The 17,435-nt window shown below is 42.5% G+C and overlaps 1 protein-coding gene across 24 annotated transcripts in view; it reads left to right on the forward strand.

Moving 5' to 3' along the window:
* The window catches only part of tncb (tenascin Cb), a 315,004-nt gene extending 308,305 nt beyond the window's left edge, over nucleotides 1–6,699 (forward strand). For all 24 annotated transcript variants that reach the window (XM_048558919.2, XM_048558920.2, XM_059638277.1 and 21 more), the window contains one exon: nucleotides 5,493–6,699. In XM_048558919.2, the coding sequence (XP_048414876.1) occupies nucleotides 5,493–5,606 (114 nt within the window). In that variant the 3' untranslated portion in view covers nucleotides 5,607–6,699. The remainder of the gene's footprint in view (nucleotides 1–5,492) is intronic.
* The last annotated feature ends 10,736 nt before the right edge of the window (nucleotides 6,700–17,435 follow it).

Consider the following 17,435-nt stretch of genomic DNA (forward strand, 5'->3'; position numbering starts at 1 on the left):
TGAAAAGAGACCTAAAATTCTGGGATACATGATATACATTATTTGATATGCATCATATGATAAATTTAGCATGCTTTGGAGAAACATGCCCTGCAGGAATGCAAGGTGGTGGTGGGTGGCCTGGTCATGTTAATCCAGAAACCTAGGTAATGTTCTGAAGCTGTGGTTTTGAGTCCTGCTATGACAGATGGCAGAATTTGAACTTGATATAAAGGAAGATCCTGAATTAAGAATCGAATAATAATCACGAATCCATTGCCAATTGAAGGGAAAAAAAGCCTTCTGGTTCACTAATGTTCTTTAGGGAGGGAAATCTGCTGTCCCTACCTGGTCTGGCCTACATGTGACTCCAGATTTTTAACTGCCCTCTAGGCAATAAATGCTGGCCTGGCCAGCCCTGCCCTCATCCTGTGAATGAATATTTTTAAAAGAAGGTGTCTTAGGACTATTGTTTCCAAAGTTCTTGAACACAAGGGTTAGGGATTTTTTTTCAGAGATAATGGGAACTGCAGATGCTGGAGAATTCCAGGATAATAAAATGTGAGGCTGGATGAACACAGCAGGCCAAGCAGCATCTCAGGAGCACAAAAGCTGACGTTTCGGGCCTAGACCCTTCATCAGAGAGGGGGATGGGGAGAGGGAACTGGAATAAATAGGGAGAGAGGGGGAGGCGGACCGAAGATGGAGAGTAAAGAAGATAGGTGGAGAGAGTGTAGGTGGGGAGGTAGGGAGGGGATAGGTCAGTCCAGGGAAGACGGACAGGTCAAGGAGGTGGGATGAGGTTAGTAGGTAGCTGGGGGTGCGGCTTGGGGTGGGAGGAAGGGATGGGTGAGAGGAAGAACCGGTTAGGGAGGCAGAGACAGGTTGGACTGGTTTTGGGATGCAGTGGGTGGGGGGGAAAGACCACTCTCTCCGTGACTCCCTTGTTCGCTCCACACTGCCCTCCAACCCCACCACACCCGGCACCTTCCCCTGCAACTGCAGGAAATGCTACACTTGTCCCCACACCTCCTCCCTCACCCCCATCCCAGGCCCCAAGATGACATTCCACATTAAGCAGAGGTTCACCTGCACATCTGCCAATGTGGTATACTGCATCCACTGTACCCGGTGCGGCTTCGTCTACATTGGGGAAACCAAGCGGAGGCTTGGGGACCGCTTTGCAGAACACCTCCGCTCAGTTCGCAACAAACAACTGCCTCTCCCAGTCGCAAACCATTTCCACTCCCCCTCCCATTCTCTTGATGACATGTCCATCATGGGCCTCCTGCACTGCCACAATGATGCCACCCGAAGGTTGCAGGAACAGCAACTCATATTCCGCCTGGGAACCCTGCAGCCGTATGGTATCAATGTGGACTTCACCAGTTTCAAAATCTCCCCTTCCCCCACTGCATCCCTAAACCAGCCCAGTTCGTCCCCTCCCCCCACTGCACCACACAACCAGCCCAGCTCTTCCCCCCCACCCACTGCATCCCAAAACCAGTCCAACCTGTCTCTGCCTCCCTAACCGGTTCTTCCTCTCACCCATCCCTTCCTCCCACCCCAAGCCGCACCCCCAGCTACCTACTAACCTCATCCCACCTCCTTGACCTGTCCGTCTTCCCTGGACTGACCTATCCCCTCCCTACCTCCCCACCTACACTCTCTCCACCTATCTTCTTTACTCTCCATCTTCGGTCCGCCTCCCCCTCTCTCCCTATTTATTCCAGTTCCCTCTCCCCATCCCCCTCACTGATGAAGGGTCTAGGCCCGAAACGTCAGCTTTTGTGCTCCTGAGATGCTGCTTGGCCTGCTGTGTTCATCCAGCCTCACATTTTATTATCTAGGGATTTTTTTTCCTCAGGTTACCATTGTGTCCATCATAGACAGAGATCAATTGTTATAATTATCAAATAGTTGTGATGATCTGATTATGATAAAGCTAGTAAAAAATGAGCTAGATAGACCTTGTTTGTTCTCCAATATCCCAAAGCCTGGTTTCATGGACAAGAAGGAAAAATGAGTTGTTATTTTCTTACTGTTCTCCTCTTCTGTCTATATCAAATTTAAATTCTTTTGATTCTTCCTATATTTCCTTTTCCAATTTGAAATAAATGGTGGGGTGACTCTCACAGCAAAATCCTCGCTTTCTGAAGACCAATTTTGAAATGACTTACGTAAAACTCTTTTCTGAGTTAAAGCAAAAAGGATGGTTTATTCACACTCTTTAGCCTGACGAATAATTTACATTTACACCAATTACAACATTTAAAAGGCAGCTGGATGAGTACATGAATAGGAAGGGTTTAGAGGGATATAGGCCAAATGCTGGCAAGTGGGACTAGAATAATTTAGATTCCCAGTCGGCATGGATGAACTGGACCAAAGGGTCTATTTCTGTACTGTACATCTCTATATGCTATACATCTCTATGACTCTGTGACTCTAATTTGCATCATTTGCATATACGCATAAAGATGTCAGAAAGAAAGCAGAGAAAAGAAGAAAAAGAAGTTACCACAACAAATTACTTTAAAGTATTTATCGGCATTAACTTACTAAAATTATATTTCTAAGTCAGTGTTCAATATGGCTTTGCAGTTGGCAGGTCTGGCTAAATTCCTTCTCATAGAAACTTGGATGTAGGTGGTTTGCAGCCAGAAGCAGATTCATGTAATTTTTGTGAGTTGGGAAACTAACTCAATGTTCAGGTGAAATACAGGATTTTTTTCCCCCACAAATCCACATGTAAAAGTGAATGAAACTAGAGATACACGCTAGCTGAGCCTGGAGCTCTCCTATGTTCCTCTTTTGGTATTAAAGGCAGATTAATCAACACAGTCATAGAGTCATAGAATCATACAGCGCAGGAACAGACCCGTTGGTCTAACCAGTCCATGCTAAACATAATCTCAAACTGAACTAGTAATACTTAACTGCGCCCAGCCCATATCTCTCCAAACTCTCCTTATTCATGTACTTATCCAAATGCCTTTTAAATATTGTAATTATATACACATCCACCACTTCCTCAGAACATTCATTCCACATGCAAACCACCCTCTATGTAAAATAAATTTCCCCCACGTCTTTTTTAATTGTCACTCCTCTCACGATAAAAATCAGCCCCCTCATCATTAGGTAGATAAATCCCCTGGGCCGGATGGGATTTTTCCGAGGATTCTCTGGGAAGCTAGGAAGGAGGTGGCGGAGCCTTTGGCCTTGATCTTTGAGTCCTCATTGTCTACAGGTTTAGTACCAGAGAACTGGAGGATTGCAAATGTTGTGCCCTTATTCAAAAAGGGCAGTAGGGATGACCCAGGTAATTATAGACATGTGAGCCTTACATCTTTTGTAGGAAAAGTTTTGGAAAGGATTATAAGAGACAGGATTTATAAGCATCTAGCAAGCAACAATTTAATTGGAGATAGTCAGCATGGATTCATCAAGGGCAGGTCGTGTCTCACAAACCTTATTGAGTTTTTTGAGAAGGTGACCAAACATGTGGATGAGGGTAGGACAGTTGACGTGGTGTACATGGACTTCAGTAAAGCCTTTGATAAGGTTCCACATGGTAGGCTATTGGAGAAAATACAGAGGCATGGGATTGAGGGAGATTTAGCAGGTTGGATTAGAAACTGGCTTTCAGTAAGAAGGCAACGAGTGGTGGTTGATGGAAAATATTCAGCCAGGAGTCAGGTCACGAGTGGTGTGACTCAAGGATCTGTTTTGGGACCACTGCTGTTTGTCATTTTTATAAATGACTTGGACGCAGGCATACATGAATGGGTTAGTAAATTTGCAGATGACACTAAAGTCGGTGGAGTGGTAGACAGTGTGGAAGAATGTTGCAGGTTGCAGGGAGACTTGGATAAACTGCATAATTGGGCTGAAAGATGGCAAATGGAGTTCAATGCGGATAAATGTGAGGTGATTCACTTTGGGAAGAATAATAGGAAGGCAGAATACTGGGTCAATGGAAAGATTCTTGGTAGTGTGGCTGTGCAGAGGGATCTTGGTGTCCATGTACATAGATCCCTGAAAGTTACCACCCAGGTTGACAGTGCTGTTAAGAAGGCTTACGGTATGTTAGGTTATATTGGTAGAGTGATTGAGTTCCAGAGCCATGATGTCATGCTGCGACTGTACAAAACGCTAGTGCAGCCTCATTTGGAATATTGCGTGCAGTTCTGGTCACCCCATTACACGAAGGACGTGGAAACATTGGAAAAGGTGCAAAGGAGATTTACCAGGATGTTGCCTGGTCTGGAGCGCAGGCCCTATGAAGAAAGGCTGAGGGACTTGGGTCTGTTCTCATTGGAGAGAAGGAGGTTAAGAGGGAATTTAATTGAGACATATAGGATGTCCAGAGGATTAGATAGGGTGGACAGTGAGAGTCTTTTTCCGAGCATGATGACTTCAGTGAGTACAAACGGGCATAGCTACAAATTGAGGGGTGATAGATTTAAGACAGATGTCAGAAGCAGGTTCTTTACTCAGAGTGGTAAGGGCGTGGAACGCCCTGCCTGCCAATGTAGTTAACTCAGCCACATTAGGGGCATCTAAACAGTCCTTAGATAAGCATATGGATAATGATGGGATAGTGTAGGCGGATGGGCTTAGATTAGTTCACAGGTCGGCGCAACATCGAGGGCCGAAGGGACTGTTCTGCGCTGTATTGTTCTATGTTCTAAATCCCCCATCCAAGGGAAAAGGCAGCTACCATTAACCCTGTTCATACCCCTCAGTATTTTATAAACTTCAGCAAGACCACCTCTCAATCTCCTACACCCCTGGTGAAGAAGTCCCAACCTATCGAGCCATTCCTTATAACTCGAATCCTTTTATTTCTGGCAACATGATGGTAAATTTCTTCAGCTTAACAATACCCTTCCAATAACTGAGCAACCAGAACTGGGCACAGTGTTCCAGAAGAGGTTTCACCAATGTCCTGTACAACGTCAACACAACTTCCCAACTCCTATATTCAAAGGACCTAAGGCAGTGCAAAAAACCATTTCAGTTATATGACTGGGGCCCCTATTTGAGACACTCCCTAATGATGTGGATTTGATGTCCCTTTGTCAAAAACACTCGCAAATAACTGCAGAGCCCTGAGTGCCATATTTTCAATAGATTCCTTTCAAACCACCCTTGCTCAGAGACACACATTATTTGTAGCCCCTTTGTGTGTGGGCTTGACTGGAATATCTATAAAACACAACTTTATGACATTCCAAGAGGATAATGTAAGCTTTTGCTGATCTGAACTTTCCAGACACTGTGACAGGTGGCAGCCATGTTGTTAGTCCACCAAAGTATTCATTTAGAATAAAATCGAACGAGACAATATCATTTTTTAAAAAATTAGCAAGTCTCTTTTCATGCTTTCTAGGCACGATGTTATGTTCCTATGTTGCCAAGTTTACATGTTTGCATACAAATGACATTTAACTCTAAAGTACTATATGCTATCTTACTCATTTAATTTTATTTCATTTTTCAAACAGGGTGTTAACTGGTTTCATTGGAAGGGTCATGAGTATTCGATTGAATTTGTCGAAATGAAATTGAGACCACACAACTTCAGAAATCCACAACAGAGGAAGAAGAGAGCGCAGTAACACCATTAAATAACCAAATCAGCCATCAACAGTAACAGTTCATAATGTACAAAAATATCACTAATTTAGTTCACAATTGAGTTACTGTGTAATATGAGCCTCGCTGGCAAAGTGTTCTCATCTTACATGGGTTTAGCTCCACTCAGTTTAAACACCAAAGATTATTTTGACAATAATTAACATAGGTTGTTATTGCTTTTAGGGTCATAGCTTTACATATGTTGCTTGGAGGCTGGGGGGTGGGCTTTATATATACATCATTATACCTACACAGACATCAGAGTGTATTGTTTGTGTTTTTGTTCATTGTGTCGGGGATATTTGCCATGGCAACACACCGACCAGTTGATATTAGAAGGTTGATGTACAGAAGCTTCGTGGTTAACCATCAAATGTATAAGCAGACTGTTTAAATGTGGGTGCAGATTTTTTTGTTAAGGTGGAGCACCATATTTGTGGTCCTTTATTAGAAGGGAGGTATTGTTTGAAAAAGCACAAATTGGTTCGCAATTTCAGGTACCTTACTTTAAACAAAAATCAACCAAATGTTGATTTTGTTAAAGGATAGAACAATAATGTACATACACTAAATTAGGAGCCCTTATTGACGCCACATTCACAAAGATTCATTTGCTCCCTAGAATAGGACAAGTTTTTTCTCAGTAAATTAACAAGTGATATACACGTAAAAGAAATACATTATTAAATGTAATTTTGAATTATTTTTCCTCGTGGGAAGTTATGTCTGGATTGTTTAGAATAATCACAACGCATCTCCCGTTTATATAAAAGGCATGGTTACTGTGCTGAAATAACAGGAAAAACAATGAAATACCTTTAAGGGATTCTATTTTCAACACAAGTGTAAAAAGTAATGTTTGTCTTTCAAACATCCACAACCAATTTTTTTTTTCCCTGATTTGTATAATGTCCTAACTCCGGAAACGTATGATCTCTACAACCTAAGTTATACAGTACCACTAAAACCGTAATATACATTTGTAAAATAATGAGCATTTCTCACCTGAATAATTTCAATGTATGTTTCTGTGTACTCCTAATTAAAATAAAGTAATGGTGTTTTAACAAATTATACCAGGAATGTTTTTTTGGGGGCTTATTGCTCACAAAGAGGGAAGTGGAATGTCCACTGATGTAATTTGAGTAACTGTTATCTCCTGGAGCTCTCTTGATTGCCAAAGGGAGTATGACTGCTTTCCTGGAGTTCTTCCACAAACAGACCACAAAATTACTTTTGCCCCTATCCCAGGAATTAGCGATTGAAGTGGACAATGTATGGGAGGAAATTATTGATGGCTATTTCACACAATGGATTCAAATATTCTTTCATCATGTGGTATGTTTTTGATGAGATCCCCCTCCTATCAGTGATCTTTGGTAAATAGTGTTGAAAAAAAACCCATGCTAACCATTAAGCTCCCACTTTCAATCTGCGCTCTGTAATAGATTAGCGATAGACATGGTATGTAAGTGAGAATCAAGTTAAGACCTTTAGTTTCAACTAGTCACCAGGAACAAGGTATTTGATGTAAGAAGAAGTAAGTTAGTAGGCACAAGACATTTGATACAAGCAATGGTAAGTTAGTTTAATAGAATCACAAGTGGTTCAACAAAATAGTAATCAAGACACTAGTGACAACTTGCTTTTGTGAGCACTAGCTCTGGACTGTCCGGTTGTTTGGCACATTGTCTTCTTGTTGCTGCTGTGTTCCAATCTATTGCTTCTTCTGTTGGGTATGTAACAAGAGCACATGACCCTTATTATGTCCGTTTTTGATCCATCCCTGGATTAGGTGACCAATCAATTTACCCTTGAGTAGGCCGCCTTAGCCAACCTGATTCATTCACTAGTATGTCTTTATTAGCTCACCATTATTTCATCAATGTTCATTACTGATTTTGAACTTAAGTCCCTCATGTATGATCACCACAAGGAGGATTTTTTTAACTACCATAATTAAACAAAATGCAGTTCTTTATCTTTGCTACTGCCTTATTATACAATCCAGACAAAAAATGTTTATCCAAGTTTCCAATTGGCCAAAAGTTCAGAATTCCTCTTGATCCATGCTTTCATGACAGCATAACATTTCTTCCTACTGCTACCCCATACATTAGAATCTCACCACGACTAAATTACTTCAAAATTATGTCTTGGCATCTTTTCAATTTATACTTCCACCATAACCTACAATTCTTCAATTGACATTTGGACCATAGATTGAGGAGTAAAGGGATAACATGTGATGACAAGGAAGAAGTCATTCAGCATCTTTTTTGAACAATATGCATTTGAGTTTATATACAACACATTAAGTGAGAACAGCATTGGGTCTGATGGAAGATTATAGACCTGAAACCTTAATGCCCTTCATTGAAGCTGCCAGATATGTTAAATATCTCCCATATTTTCTGTTTTCATGTCAGATTTCCAGCATTTGCAGTATTTTGTGTTTGTATCTATGTTCACCTTGTCGTATCCCATACTTGAAGAGTCATTCATTTGACATGAGAAAAGAAGTAACTTGGGTGAGGTCGAAATAAATGGCACACTGAGTACAGTACCACCCTTCAGGACTCTAGGGCGTGACAGTGTTTTTTAACTTTTCACAACGCAGAATTCAAGTGTACAAATTCAAAATGGACATGTCTCAAAGCAGGTTGGAGATTTAAAGAAGCTTGCCGTCTCATGAAACATATTAAAGGTGTTTTCAATGACAGTGATTTAACACCACTAAACTATCCTAAAGCACTACATGAGCAAATTATCGAAAGCTTTGGTACTGATCCAAACAAGGAGATATTAGGGAAGAAAAACAAAATTGGATTCAAGAAGGACAGCTTTGAGGAGGGAAGTGAGATTGCAAAGATTAGGGAGGGAATTCCAGTGTTAAGGGCCTTCGACATTGAAGGCATGACCAGTTGTGTTGAGGAAATCCAAACTCAGGGAGGTTGAGGAGACTACAAGGAACAAAATGTAAACATCTTGGAGGTTTGTGAGTGTGGAAGAGATTACAGAACTGGGATGATGGCCCTGGAGGGATTTGAAAATAAGAAATTTAAAATTGAGGTGTTTAATGGTAGGCCAGTAATTTAGACAGCACCAGGGACTTGGGGAATGGGCCTCGCTTTGGCCTGGGACATGGGCCTATTCTGGATGACCTAAATGGAGGTTGACTGTGGGAACATTGGAATAGTGAAGTCTTTAGCATATACTGCAGATGCTGTAAATCAGGAACAAAATCAAAGTCGCTGGAAAAGCTCAGCAGGTCTGGCAGCATCTGTGAAGAAAAACAAAGTCAGAGTTAACATTTTGGGACCGGTGAGCCTTCGACAGAACAGTTTTGAGGAAGGGTCACCAGGCTCAAAACATTAACTCTGACTTTGTTTTTCTTCACAGATGCTGCCAGAACAGCTGAGCTTTTCCAGCAACTTTGTTTTTGTGGCTATTAAGCTTAAGTGAGTTAGAACCTTCTAAAATCTCCAACTCCAGGGGATTTTTTTCAGAGGGCCCCAAATGTTGGGTAATTACTGCTGGGACATATCAATTCCCTTGGAGTCAGCAGCTTTCAGACTTCTGCACAGTCCACAACTCCAACCTAGTCATCACTGACTCTCTAGCCATCAGAATTGCTGGGTGACAATCTGCCAGCTAGCAGTTAGGTTCTTCTTTACTTCGCTCAGGAGTGTACACACTCAACAACGCTCCTGGCTGGGACTTTTTAAGATTTGCAACCCTTAGACCCTTAAGCACTTTTTTTCTTACTTGGGTTGCTGTGAAACCTGTTTTTAACCTTTGATTTGAGGATTGCTTTCCCATCACTAATCATGTTAGTAAAATTACCCCTTATCTGCAATGTACGTTTGGATTTTCTGAACTCTACACTTTTTAACCTGGATCCATCACGGCTGGAATGCTCTGTCTAGTGAATGTGCAGTCCCATTTCTTTTTAAGTGCTCACTAATTCAACTATTCATTCATTGATTCATTCAATCAAAAGCAACATGTGACATTATTATATTAATGAAATATTGCCTTTAAATATTTGAAGTGTTTCTGGAAAATGTTTATGTAACTATAGAAACCGTTGTCATTTATGGCCCATTTAATTTCTTTATTATTTATTCATTTGTGGGATGTGGGTGACACTGGCTGGCCAACATTTATTGACAGTCCCTAGGTGCCCTTGAGAAGGAGGTGGTGAGCTGCCTTCTTGAACCACTGCAGTCCTCCTGCTGTGGGTTGACCCAGCATGCCATGAGAAGGGAACATATGGTTTGATTAATTTTCCATTTGCAAATTGTATGTACATTAAATTGTTGTGGCAAAACTCACTTGACCAAATCCATACAATATGAGTATCACTTCCATTTAAATTTAACTTCCTGATTCTCGGGTTCTCTGTGTGGCTTATTTGGTTTGGGCATTGAAGCAATGAATAGATAAAACCACCAGATGGCACTGTAATCCAGAAACAAAGTCCAATTTCAGGCCATATGCAGGGAATGAACAGCAAGGTTTCCTAATTTATACCAAATTCTTTTCAGTAAACTAAATGGAAAAGCAACAACAGGTGATTGTTAAGTAGTCCAATTGGAGTCTTCCAATAATTTGAGAAGACTAATCAGATTGAAATTGAAATGGAACCTATGACAAATATTAAGACACTCAGAGATAGCATGAACTGAGTCCTTTGCTGAGGATTGATCTCGAAAGAAGGGCCCCAACCCGAAATGTCAACTGTCCCGCTCCCCTGATGCTGCCTAACCTGCTGCGTAACTCCAGCTCCACACTGTATCCACAGATGTTGAAATTACTTGGTCAAAGAGGTGAGTTTAAAAGGAGGAAGAAAGAAGTTTAGGGAGAGCACTTCTGAGCTTGGGCTGAGTGAATCTTTGGGATGTTGGCATCGCTGCTTGGGTCACATTTATTGCTCCTGAACTGAATTGTTCGCTAGCTCATTTCAGAGAGTAGTTAAGAAATTTGCTCATTTAAATTAAATAGAAGAGAATTAAGAGATGATGATGCACGCAGCCTTGGCATCCAGCCCTCACCAATCATGGAAAGTCATAAATGGGTTGGAATCAGTCTATGATTCCTTTTCAAGGAGGCCGGGCTGAGAACATAATCACAAAAGAAAAGATAGTCACAACTATCAGAAGCCAGGTATATCATATCTGTCTTCATTGGGATCTCACACAAGACTAATCATTTCTCCCCTCATCCCAATATTTATGTGCCATCATCAAGTTGGGTGCAGTTCAATAAAGCTCACCATTAACAATTTTAGAACAAGTGATGATGTTTCAGGAAGAAGGGTCCAGACCCAAAACATTAGCTTTCCTGCTCCTCTGATGCTACCTGGCCTGCTGTGTTCATCCAGCTCCACACTGTGTTGTTCCTTGAAAGAACTCTAGTTTTGTAAAATCAACATCCATTATACATGAAAATTGCTCAACTTATTATGAACCTGGTTATGCATTTCACATTTGAGGAGATGGTAGTCTAGAAATTCAAAATGACAGACTAATGCTCGGTGAATGTGGGTTTGAGTCTCTACCTCAGCAAATAGTTACTTCAAAAGGCATCTAAAGTTGTAGAAAACAGATAGTCCAATGGCATACTGTATCCATTGTTGACTTTTAGAAATATCCATCAGGTTTACCAATGTCCTTTGAGGAAGGAGATTTACCATCCGTACCTGTCTGGCCCACAGCCATGTGGCTGACTCTTAAGTGTCCCCTGAAAAGGCCGAGCACGCCCTCATTTCAAGAGCAATTAGAGTCAGGCAAAATACACAGGCCCAACCAGTGACATTTACATCCCTTGAAGAAGTAAAAATAAACTACCATTGTAGTACTAAAAAGTTTTCCACAATGAGATCATGAAAAATAAACAATTTTTTTTGTCATAAGAAGTTCATCACTTTCCTCTGAAATGGGTTAATTTCAGCTGATGGCAATTTGATCGGCTTTAACTAATCGCTCACTGAACAGAATGATACTTGTAACAATTCAGGCCAAAAGTGAATTGACGAAAAGAAAACTAATCTTGCTGGTCAATGCTTTCAAACTTTTTTTTAAATAATCAGTTGAAATGAGGCACCAAACCATTAGCCAAAGCTAATTATCTTTTGTCCTATTTTTAATGTTTAACTTTAAAAATAAAGTAAATTAATTGGGCTTTGAACCCATGCCTTCTGTGAATAACACTTCACTTAGATATGTTCCAATCAACCTGTTCAGGAAATGTCTTTACACTCTTCTGGAGCAGGACAGGATTTGAACTGTGGTCTCCCAACTCAAAGGAGGGGATATAACCAATGTACCAGAAAAGCCCTTATTAATAGCCTGTGACCCTACAGAGCAAGGTAGCTGTCATAACGGTAATTGTGTCAACAATGATCTTATTTCAACTTCAGACTGAACAATTTATGCAATTATCTGAATCCTGAAAATGTATCTCAAAAGCCTGCTTCATCCTCAGGCATAGGCGACCCTCTGAAGTCCAATGCACATGTCACCTCTATTTATACAGCACATGGACAGAACCGGGAAAGCTCAAACTTTTCCCTCTAAACAGGATTATACAATATCCCAATCCCATTTGGATATGGCAACCATCTTAAAAGTTTGGTCAAGAGATGATATGTACCATGACACAGCTCCCTCTCAGTCTCACATTAGGGTGATTCTATTGGTAGTCAAGCATGTGAGCCTTGAATCCTTCATGAGATTTAGAGGCAAGGGGATCGTGAACTGGGCTAATATTTACAGCAGCTGCACTTTCCTATTCCATTTCACAAAATGTAGGTGAGACGTTTTCTAATATGATGTTCAAGCACAATTAACAAACCACACGATGAACACCTTGTGTAAAGGATAATATCATGAATTTCTGATTTCCCAACTTTAGCAATAGAACCATATCAGCATGACTTACACAGATTTCCAGCTCTAGCTGCTAACTACTGTGGAAAATTGGAAAGAACCAAATAAATTCTATCTCCACTGTAATTTTAATTAGTAGTTACCATTAATTTGAAATGGAACAATTTCCATAAAGTTGCTGACTTGAATATTCAACATAATGAAATTATACACATCATATATTGTGGATTCAAACATAATTTTCTAGGTTATAAAGTTGTGATACATTGCTTTATAAGATAAAAAACAAAGCTTTTGTTACATAAGTTTATACAGGGCTGTCAGTGACAAATGCCATGCATGCTGTCATATTGAGAAAAGTAGATCATTTATTGTTTTCTTTTGTATTAATGCTACATGTTTTTGTTGTCATTAGATTAGTCACACAATAATCTTCAATGCACCATTGTTTGTTTTAGCTCTATTGCAAAAATAGATGTGGAAACTCCTCCCAAGTTTGTAATTCAGCAAAAATCCCCCTTATTTCAGACATTCAACCTATTCACATAGAATCTTCAAATGTGAAAAATTAAGTAACCTTCCTTGAGTATTTTTTGCCAGAATAAGGTATTTTTTCAGGCACGAAAATTATTCCTAATCCCCTGGATGGAAAAAGACTTGCTGATTGTAAACTATAGCTTTCTCTGCTTATATTCATTGAGGCAGATAATGAAATGGGTTTGAATTATAGCTAAATTTTCCTAAGCTACTCCACAGTTTCACTTAGAGAATAGTGTTTCTGATGCTAGGGATAAGATTCAGCATTAAATTATCAAAAAGTTCCAAACAATTTACAAACCAAAATTTGAAGACTCACAGTTCTGTTAATAAACCGCAACTGCATCAAAAAAGCCTATTTCCCTTCACCACTCCAGATGAAAAGATCCCATTCATTCATGGTACTAATTATATTCATTCCTTCTGTCCCGTACTGCTTAAGATGCAAACTCTAGATCTCAGTCACTAGGAAGTATAACCCTTCATTACCACCCATTATCTTTGGAAACTAAATGGAAATGCAACCAGAGGTATATATCCCAGAACCAGACCACCAGCAAAACTCAAGCACGCTGAACTATAAAATAGTTCCTTCATCCCACCCACTCACTCACTACCAGGAATTATTGTGGAAAGTGGAATGAAACGGCAATTTGCCAGTCTGAATGGAACATTGGCGTGTTTCTGCCAGCTTCCCACATCCTTCCTAATTTATTTTCTGTTTTGAGTATTCCATCTGATGTATACCTCATGGATTGTTGTAGCTCTGAAACCAGTCTCGTGAACTAAGTCAATACATTTTTTTAAAAGCTTTTAAGTGGCAAGACTTTGAATTTAATGAAATATTAGCTGAGATCTTTACATACCTAGCCCTGTATTGTAGAGCCATCATGGTCTACAGCACAACCTGACAAAATGAGCCTGATGAATCTCTGGCATTGTTACTCAGGCTAACATTATTCAAGGACGAATTGAATCTCCAGCAGATTTAATGTTCCATTAGCTTATTCAAATTAAGGTTAAATTTTAGTTTACCCCACAAATTAAAAAGAATGAATAGATCAATCCTTTCTTTCTGAGCTGTCAAAAACTACCAGACAACCAGTCGCTCACCAGAATATTCTTTATTGATTACAAAAGCACAATTTAAATTTCAAACTGGTTACACAAATCTGTTAGGTCTGAGGCATTTCACAAGAATGTTATCAGAAAAAAAATGATTCTAAGACGGAAAAGGAAAAAGGATAGCTCAGTCAAAGACAACAAAATGTGAGGCTGGATGAACACAGCAGGCCAAGCAGCATCTCAGGAGCACAAAAGCTGACGTTTCGGGCCTAGACCCTTCATCAGAGAGGGGGATGGGGTGAGGGTTCTGGAATAAATAGGGAGAGATGGGGAGGCGGACCGAAGATGGAGAGAAAAGAAGATAGGTAGAGAGAGTATAGGTGGGGAGGTAGGGAGGGGATAGGTCAGTCCAGGGAAGACGGACAGGTCAAGGAGGTGGGATGAGGTTAGTAGGTAGATGGGGGTGCGGCTTGGGGTGGGAGGAAGGGATGGGTGAGAGGAAGAACAGGTTAGGGAGGCAGAGACAGGTTGGACTGGTTTTGGGATGCAGTGGGTGGAGGGGAAGAGCTGGGCTGGTTGTGTGGTGCAGTGGGGGGAGGGGACGAACTGGGCTGGTTTAGGGATGCAGTTGGGGAAGGGGAGATTTTGAAACTGGTGAAGTACACATTGATACCATTAGGCTGCAGGGATCCCAGGCAGAATATGAGTTGCTGTTCCTGCAACCTTCGGGTGGCATCATTGTGGCAGTGCAGGAGGCCCATGATGGACATGTCATCTAAAGAATGGGAGGGGGAGTGGAAATGGTTTGCGACTGGGAGGTGCAGTAGTTTGTTGCGAACTGAGCGGAGATGTTCTGCAAAGCAGTCTCCAAGCCTCCGCTTGGTTTCCCCAATGTAGAGGAAGCCACACCGGGTACAGTGGATGCAGTATACCACATTGGCAGATGTGCAGGTGAACCTCTGCTTAACGTGGAATGTCATCTTGGGGCCTGCGATAGGGGTGAGGGGTGAGGTGTGGGGGCAAGTGTAGCATTTCCTGCGGTTGCAGGGGAAGGTGCCGGGTGTGGTGGGGTTGGAAGGCAGTATGGAGCAAACAAGGGAGTCACGGAGAGAGTGGTCTCTCCGGAAAGCAGACAGGGGTGGGGAAGGAAAAATGTCTTGGGTGGTGGGGTCGGATTGTAGATGGCGGAAGTGTCGGAGGATGATGCGTTGTATCCGGAGGTTGGTGGGGTGGTGTGTGAGAACAAGGGGGATCCTCTTTGGCGGTTGTGGCGGGGGGTGGGGGGGGGGTGTGAGGGACGTGTTGCGGGAAATGCGGGAGACGCGGTCAAGGGCGTTCTCGATCACTGTGGGGGGAAAGTTGCGGTCCTTGAAGAACTTGGACATCTGGGATGTGCGGGAGTGGAATGTGTTATCCTGGGAGCAGATGCGGCAGAGGCGGAGGAATTGGGAATAGGGGCTGGAATTTTTGCAGGAGGGTGGGTGGGAGGAGGTGTATTCTAGGTAGCTGTGGGAGTCGGTGGGCTTGAAATGGACATTAGTTACAAGCTGGTTGCCTGAGATGGAGACTGAGAGGTCCAGAAAGGTGAGGGATGTGCTGGAGATGGCCCAGGTGAACTGAAGGTTGGGGTGGAAGGTGTTGGTGAAGTGGATGAACTGTTCGAGCTCCTCTGGGGAGCAAGAGGCGGCGCCGATACAGTCATCAATGTACCGGAGGAAGAGGTGGGGTTTGGGGCCTGTGTAGGTGCGGAAGAGGGACTGTTCCACATAGCCTACAAAGAGGCAGGCATAGCTGGGGCCCATGTGGGTGCCCATGGCCACTCCCTTAGTCTGTAGGAAGTGGGAGGAGTCAAAAGAGAAGTTGTTGAGGGTGAGGACGAGTTCGGCTAGGCGGATGAGGGTGTCGGTGGAGGGGGACTGGTCGGGCCTGCGGGACAGGAAGAAGCGGAGGGCCTTGAGGCCATCTGCATGCAGAATGCAGGTGTATAGGGACTGGATGTCCATGGTGAAGGTGAGGTGTTGGGGGCCAGGGAATTGGAAGTCCTGGAGGAGGTGGAGGGCGTGGGTGGTGTCACGGACGTAGGTGGGGAGTTCCTGGACCAAAGGGGAGAAAATGGAGTCCAGATAGGTGGAGATGAGTTCGGTGGGGCAGGAGCAGGCTGAGACGATTGGTCGACCAGGGCAGGCAGGTTTTTGGATTTTGGGAAGGAGATAGAAGCGGGCCGTGCGGGATTGGGAAACAATGAGTTTGGAGGCTGTGGGTGGGAGGTCCCCTGAGGTGATGAGGTCATGAATGGTGTTGGAGATGATGGTTTGGTGCTCGGGTGTGGGGTCATGATCGAGGGGGCGGTAGGAGGTTGTGTCGGAGAGTTGGCATCTGGCCTCGGCGATGTAGAGGTCAGTGCGCCATACTACCACTGCGCCACCCTTGTCTGCGGGTTTGATGGTGAGGTTGGGGTTGGAGCGGAGGGAGCAGAGGGCTGCCCGTTCTGCGGGGGAGAGGTTGGAGTGGGTGACAGGGGTGGAGAGGCTGAGGCGGTTAATGTCTCAACAGCAGTTGGAGATGAAGAGGTCGAGGGAGGGTAGGAGGCCTGGGGGCCTGGAGGCCTGTCCAGGAGGAGGACTTGTGTTGGAAGCGGGTGAAGGGGTCAGTGGAGGGAGGGTTAGGCTCCCGGTTGAAGAAGTAGGCATGGAGGCGAAGACGGCGGAAAAACTGCTCTATGTCCAATCGTGACTGGTATGTCAGTCAAAGATATGATTTCAAAAAGATGTTCAAACAAGAAATGCGATTATAGAAGCTGAAGCCTCGTTGTAAGGAGAGGGAGAAATTCCGGAATTTGGGTCTTTATACAACTGAGGGCATGTTGCCCAACAGTGGTCCAAAAAGAAATCATGGCTACATGAATGTCCCAAATATATGGATCAATATTCATTATCCATACTCAGTTAATTAGAAATCTAAATTTTTTAAAGTCTAGTTTTAAACACAAAAGATCAAATTTGGTAACATTCTTGTGAGTACTTTAGAGCTGTTTCAGTGTATTAAATAAGTTGTCATCGAGCTGGTCAAACATGCCCATTGCTTCTTCAGATCCCTGGCTCATGACAAAACAAAAGAATAAAGTTTGTTTGGAATGTCATCAAGCCTTTTGAGATGTTTGTTAAGGAACACACAGAGATTAAGTCAAGGTATGAAAGGGAGCACACAAACCTCCACACAATGCATCTATGTAGTGTGAGTAATTTTGCAGTAAAATTGGTGGTATAGTGGATAATGAAAAAGATTAAGTTACAAAGTGACCTTGATCAATTGGGT

The sequence above is a fragment of the Stegostoma tigrinum genome, chromosome 29, assembly GCF_030684315.1.
Source record: "Stegostoma tigrinum isolate sSteTig4 chromosome 29, sSteTig4.hap1, whole genome shotgun sequence".
NCBI lineage: Eukaryota > Metazoa > Chordata > Chondrichthyes > Orectolobiformes > Stegostomatidae > Stegostoma > Stegostoma tigrinum.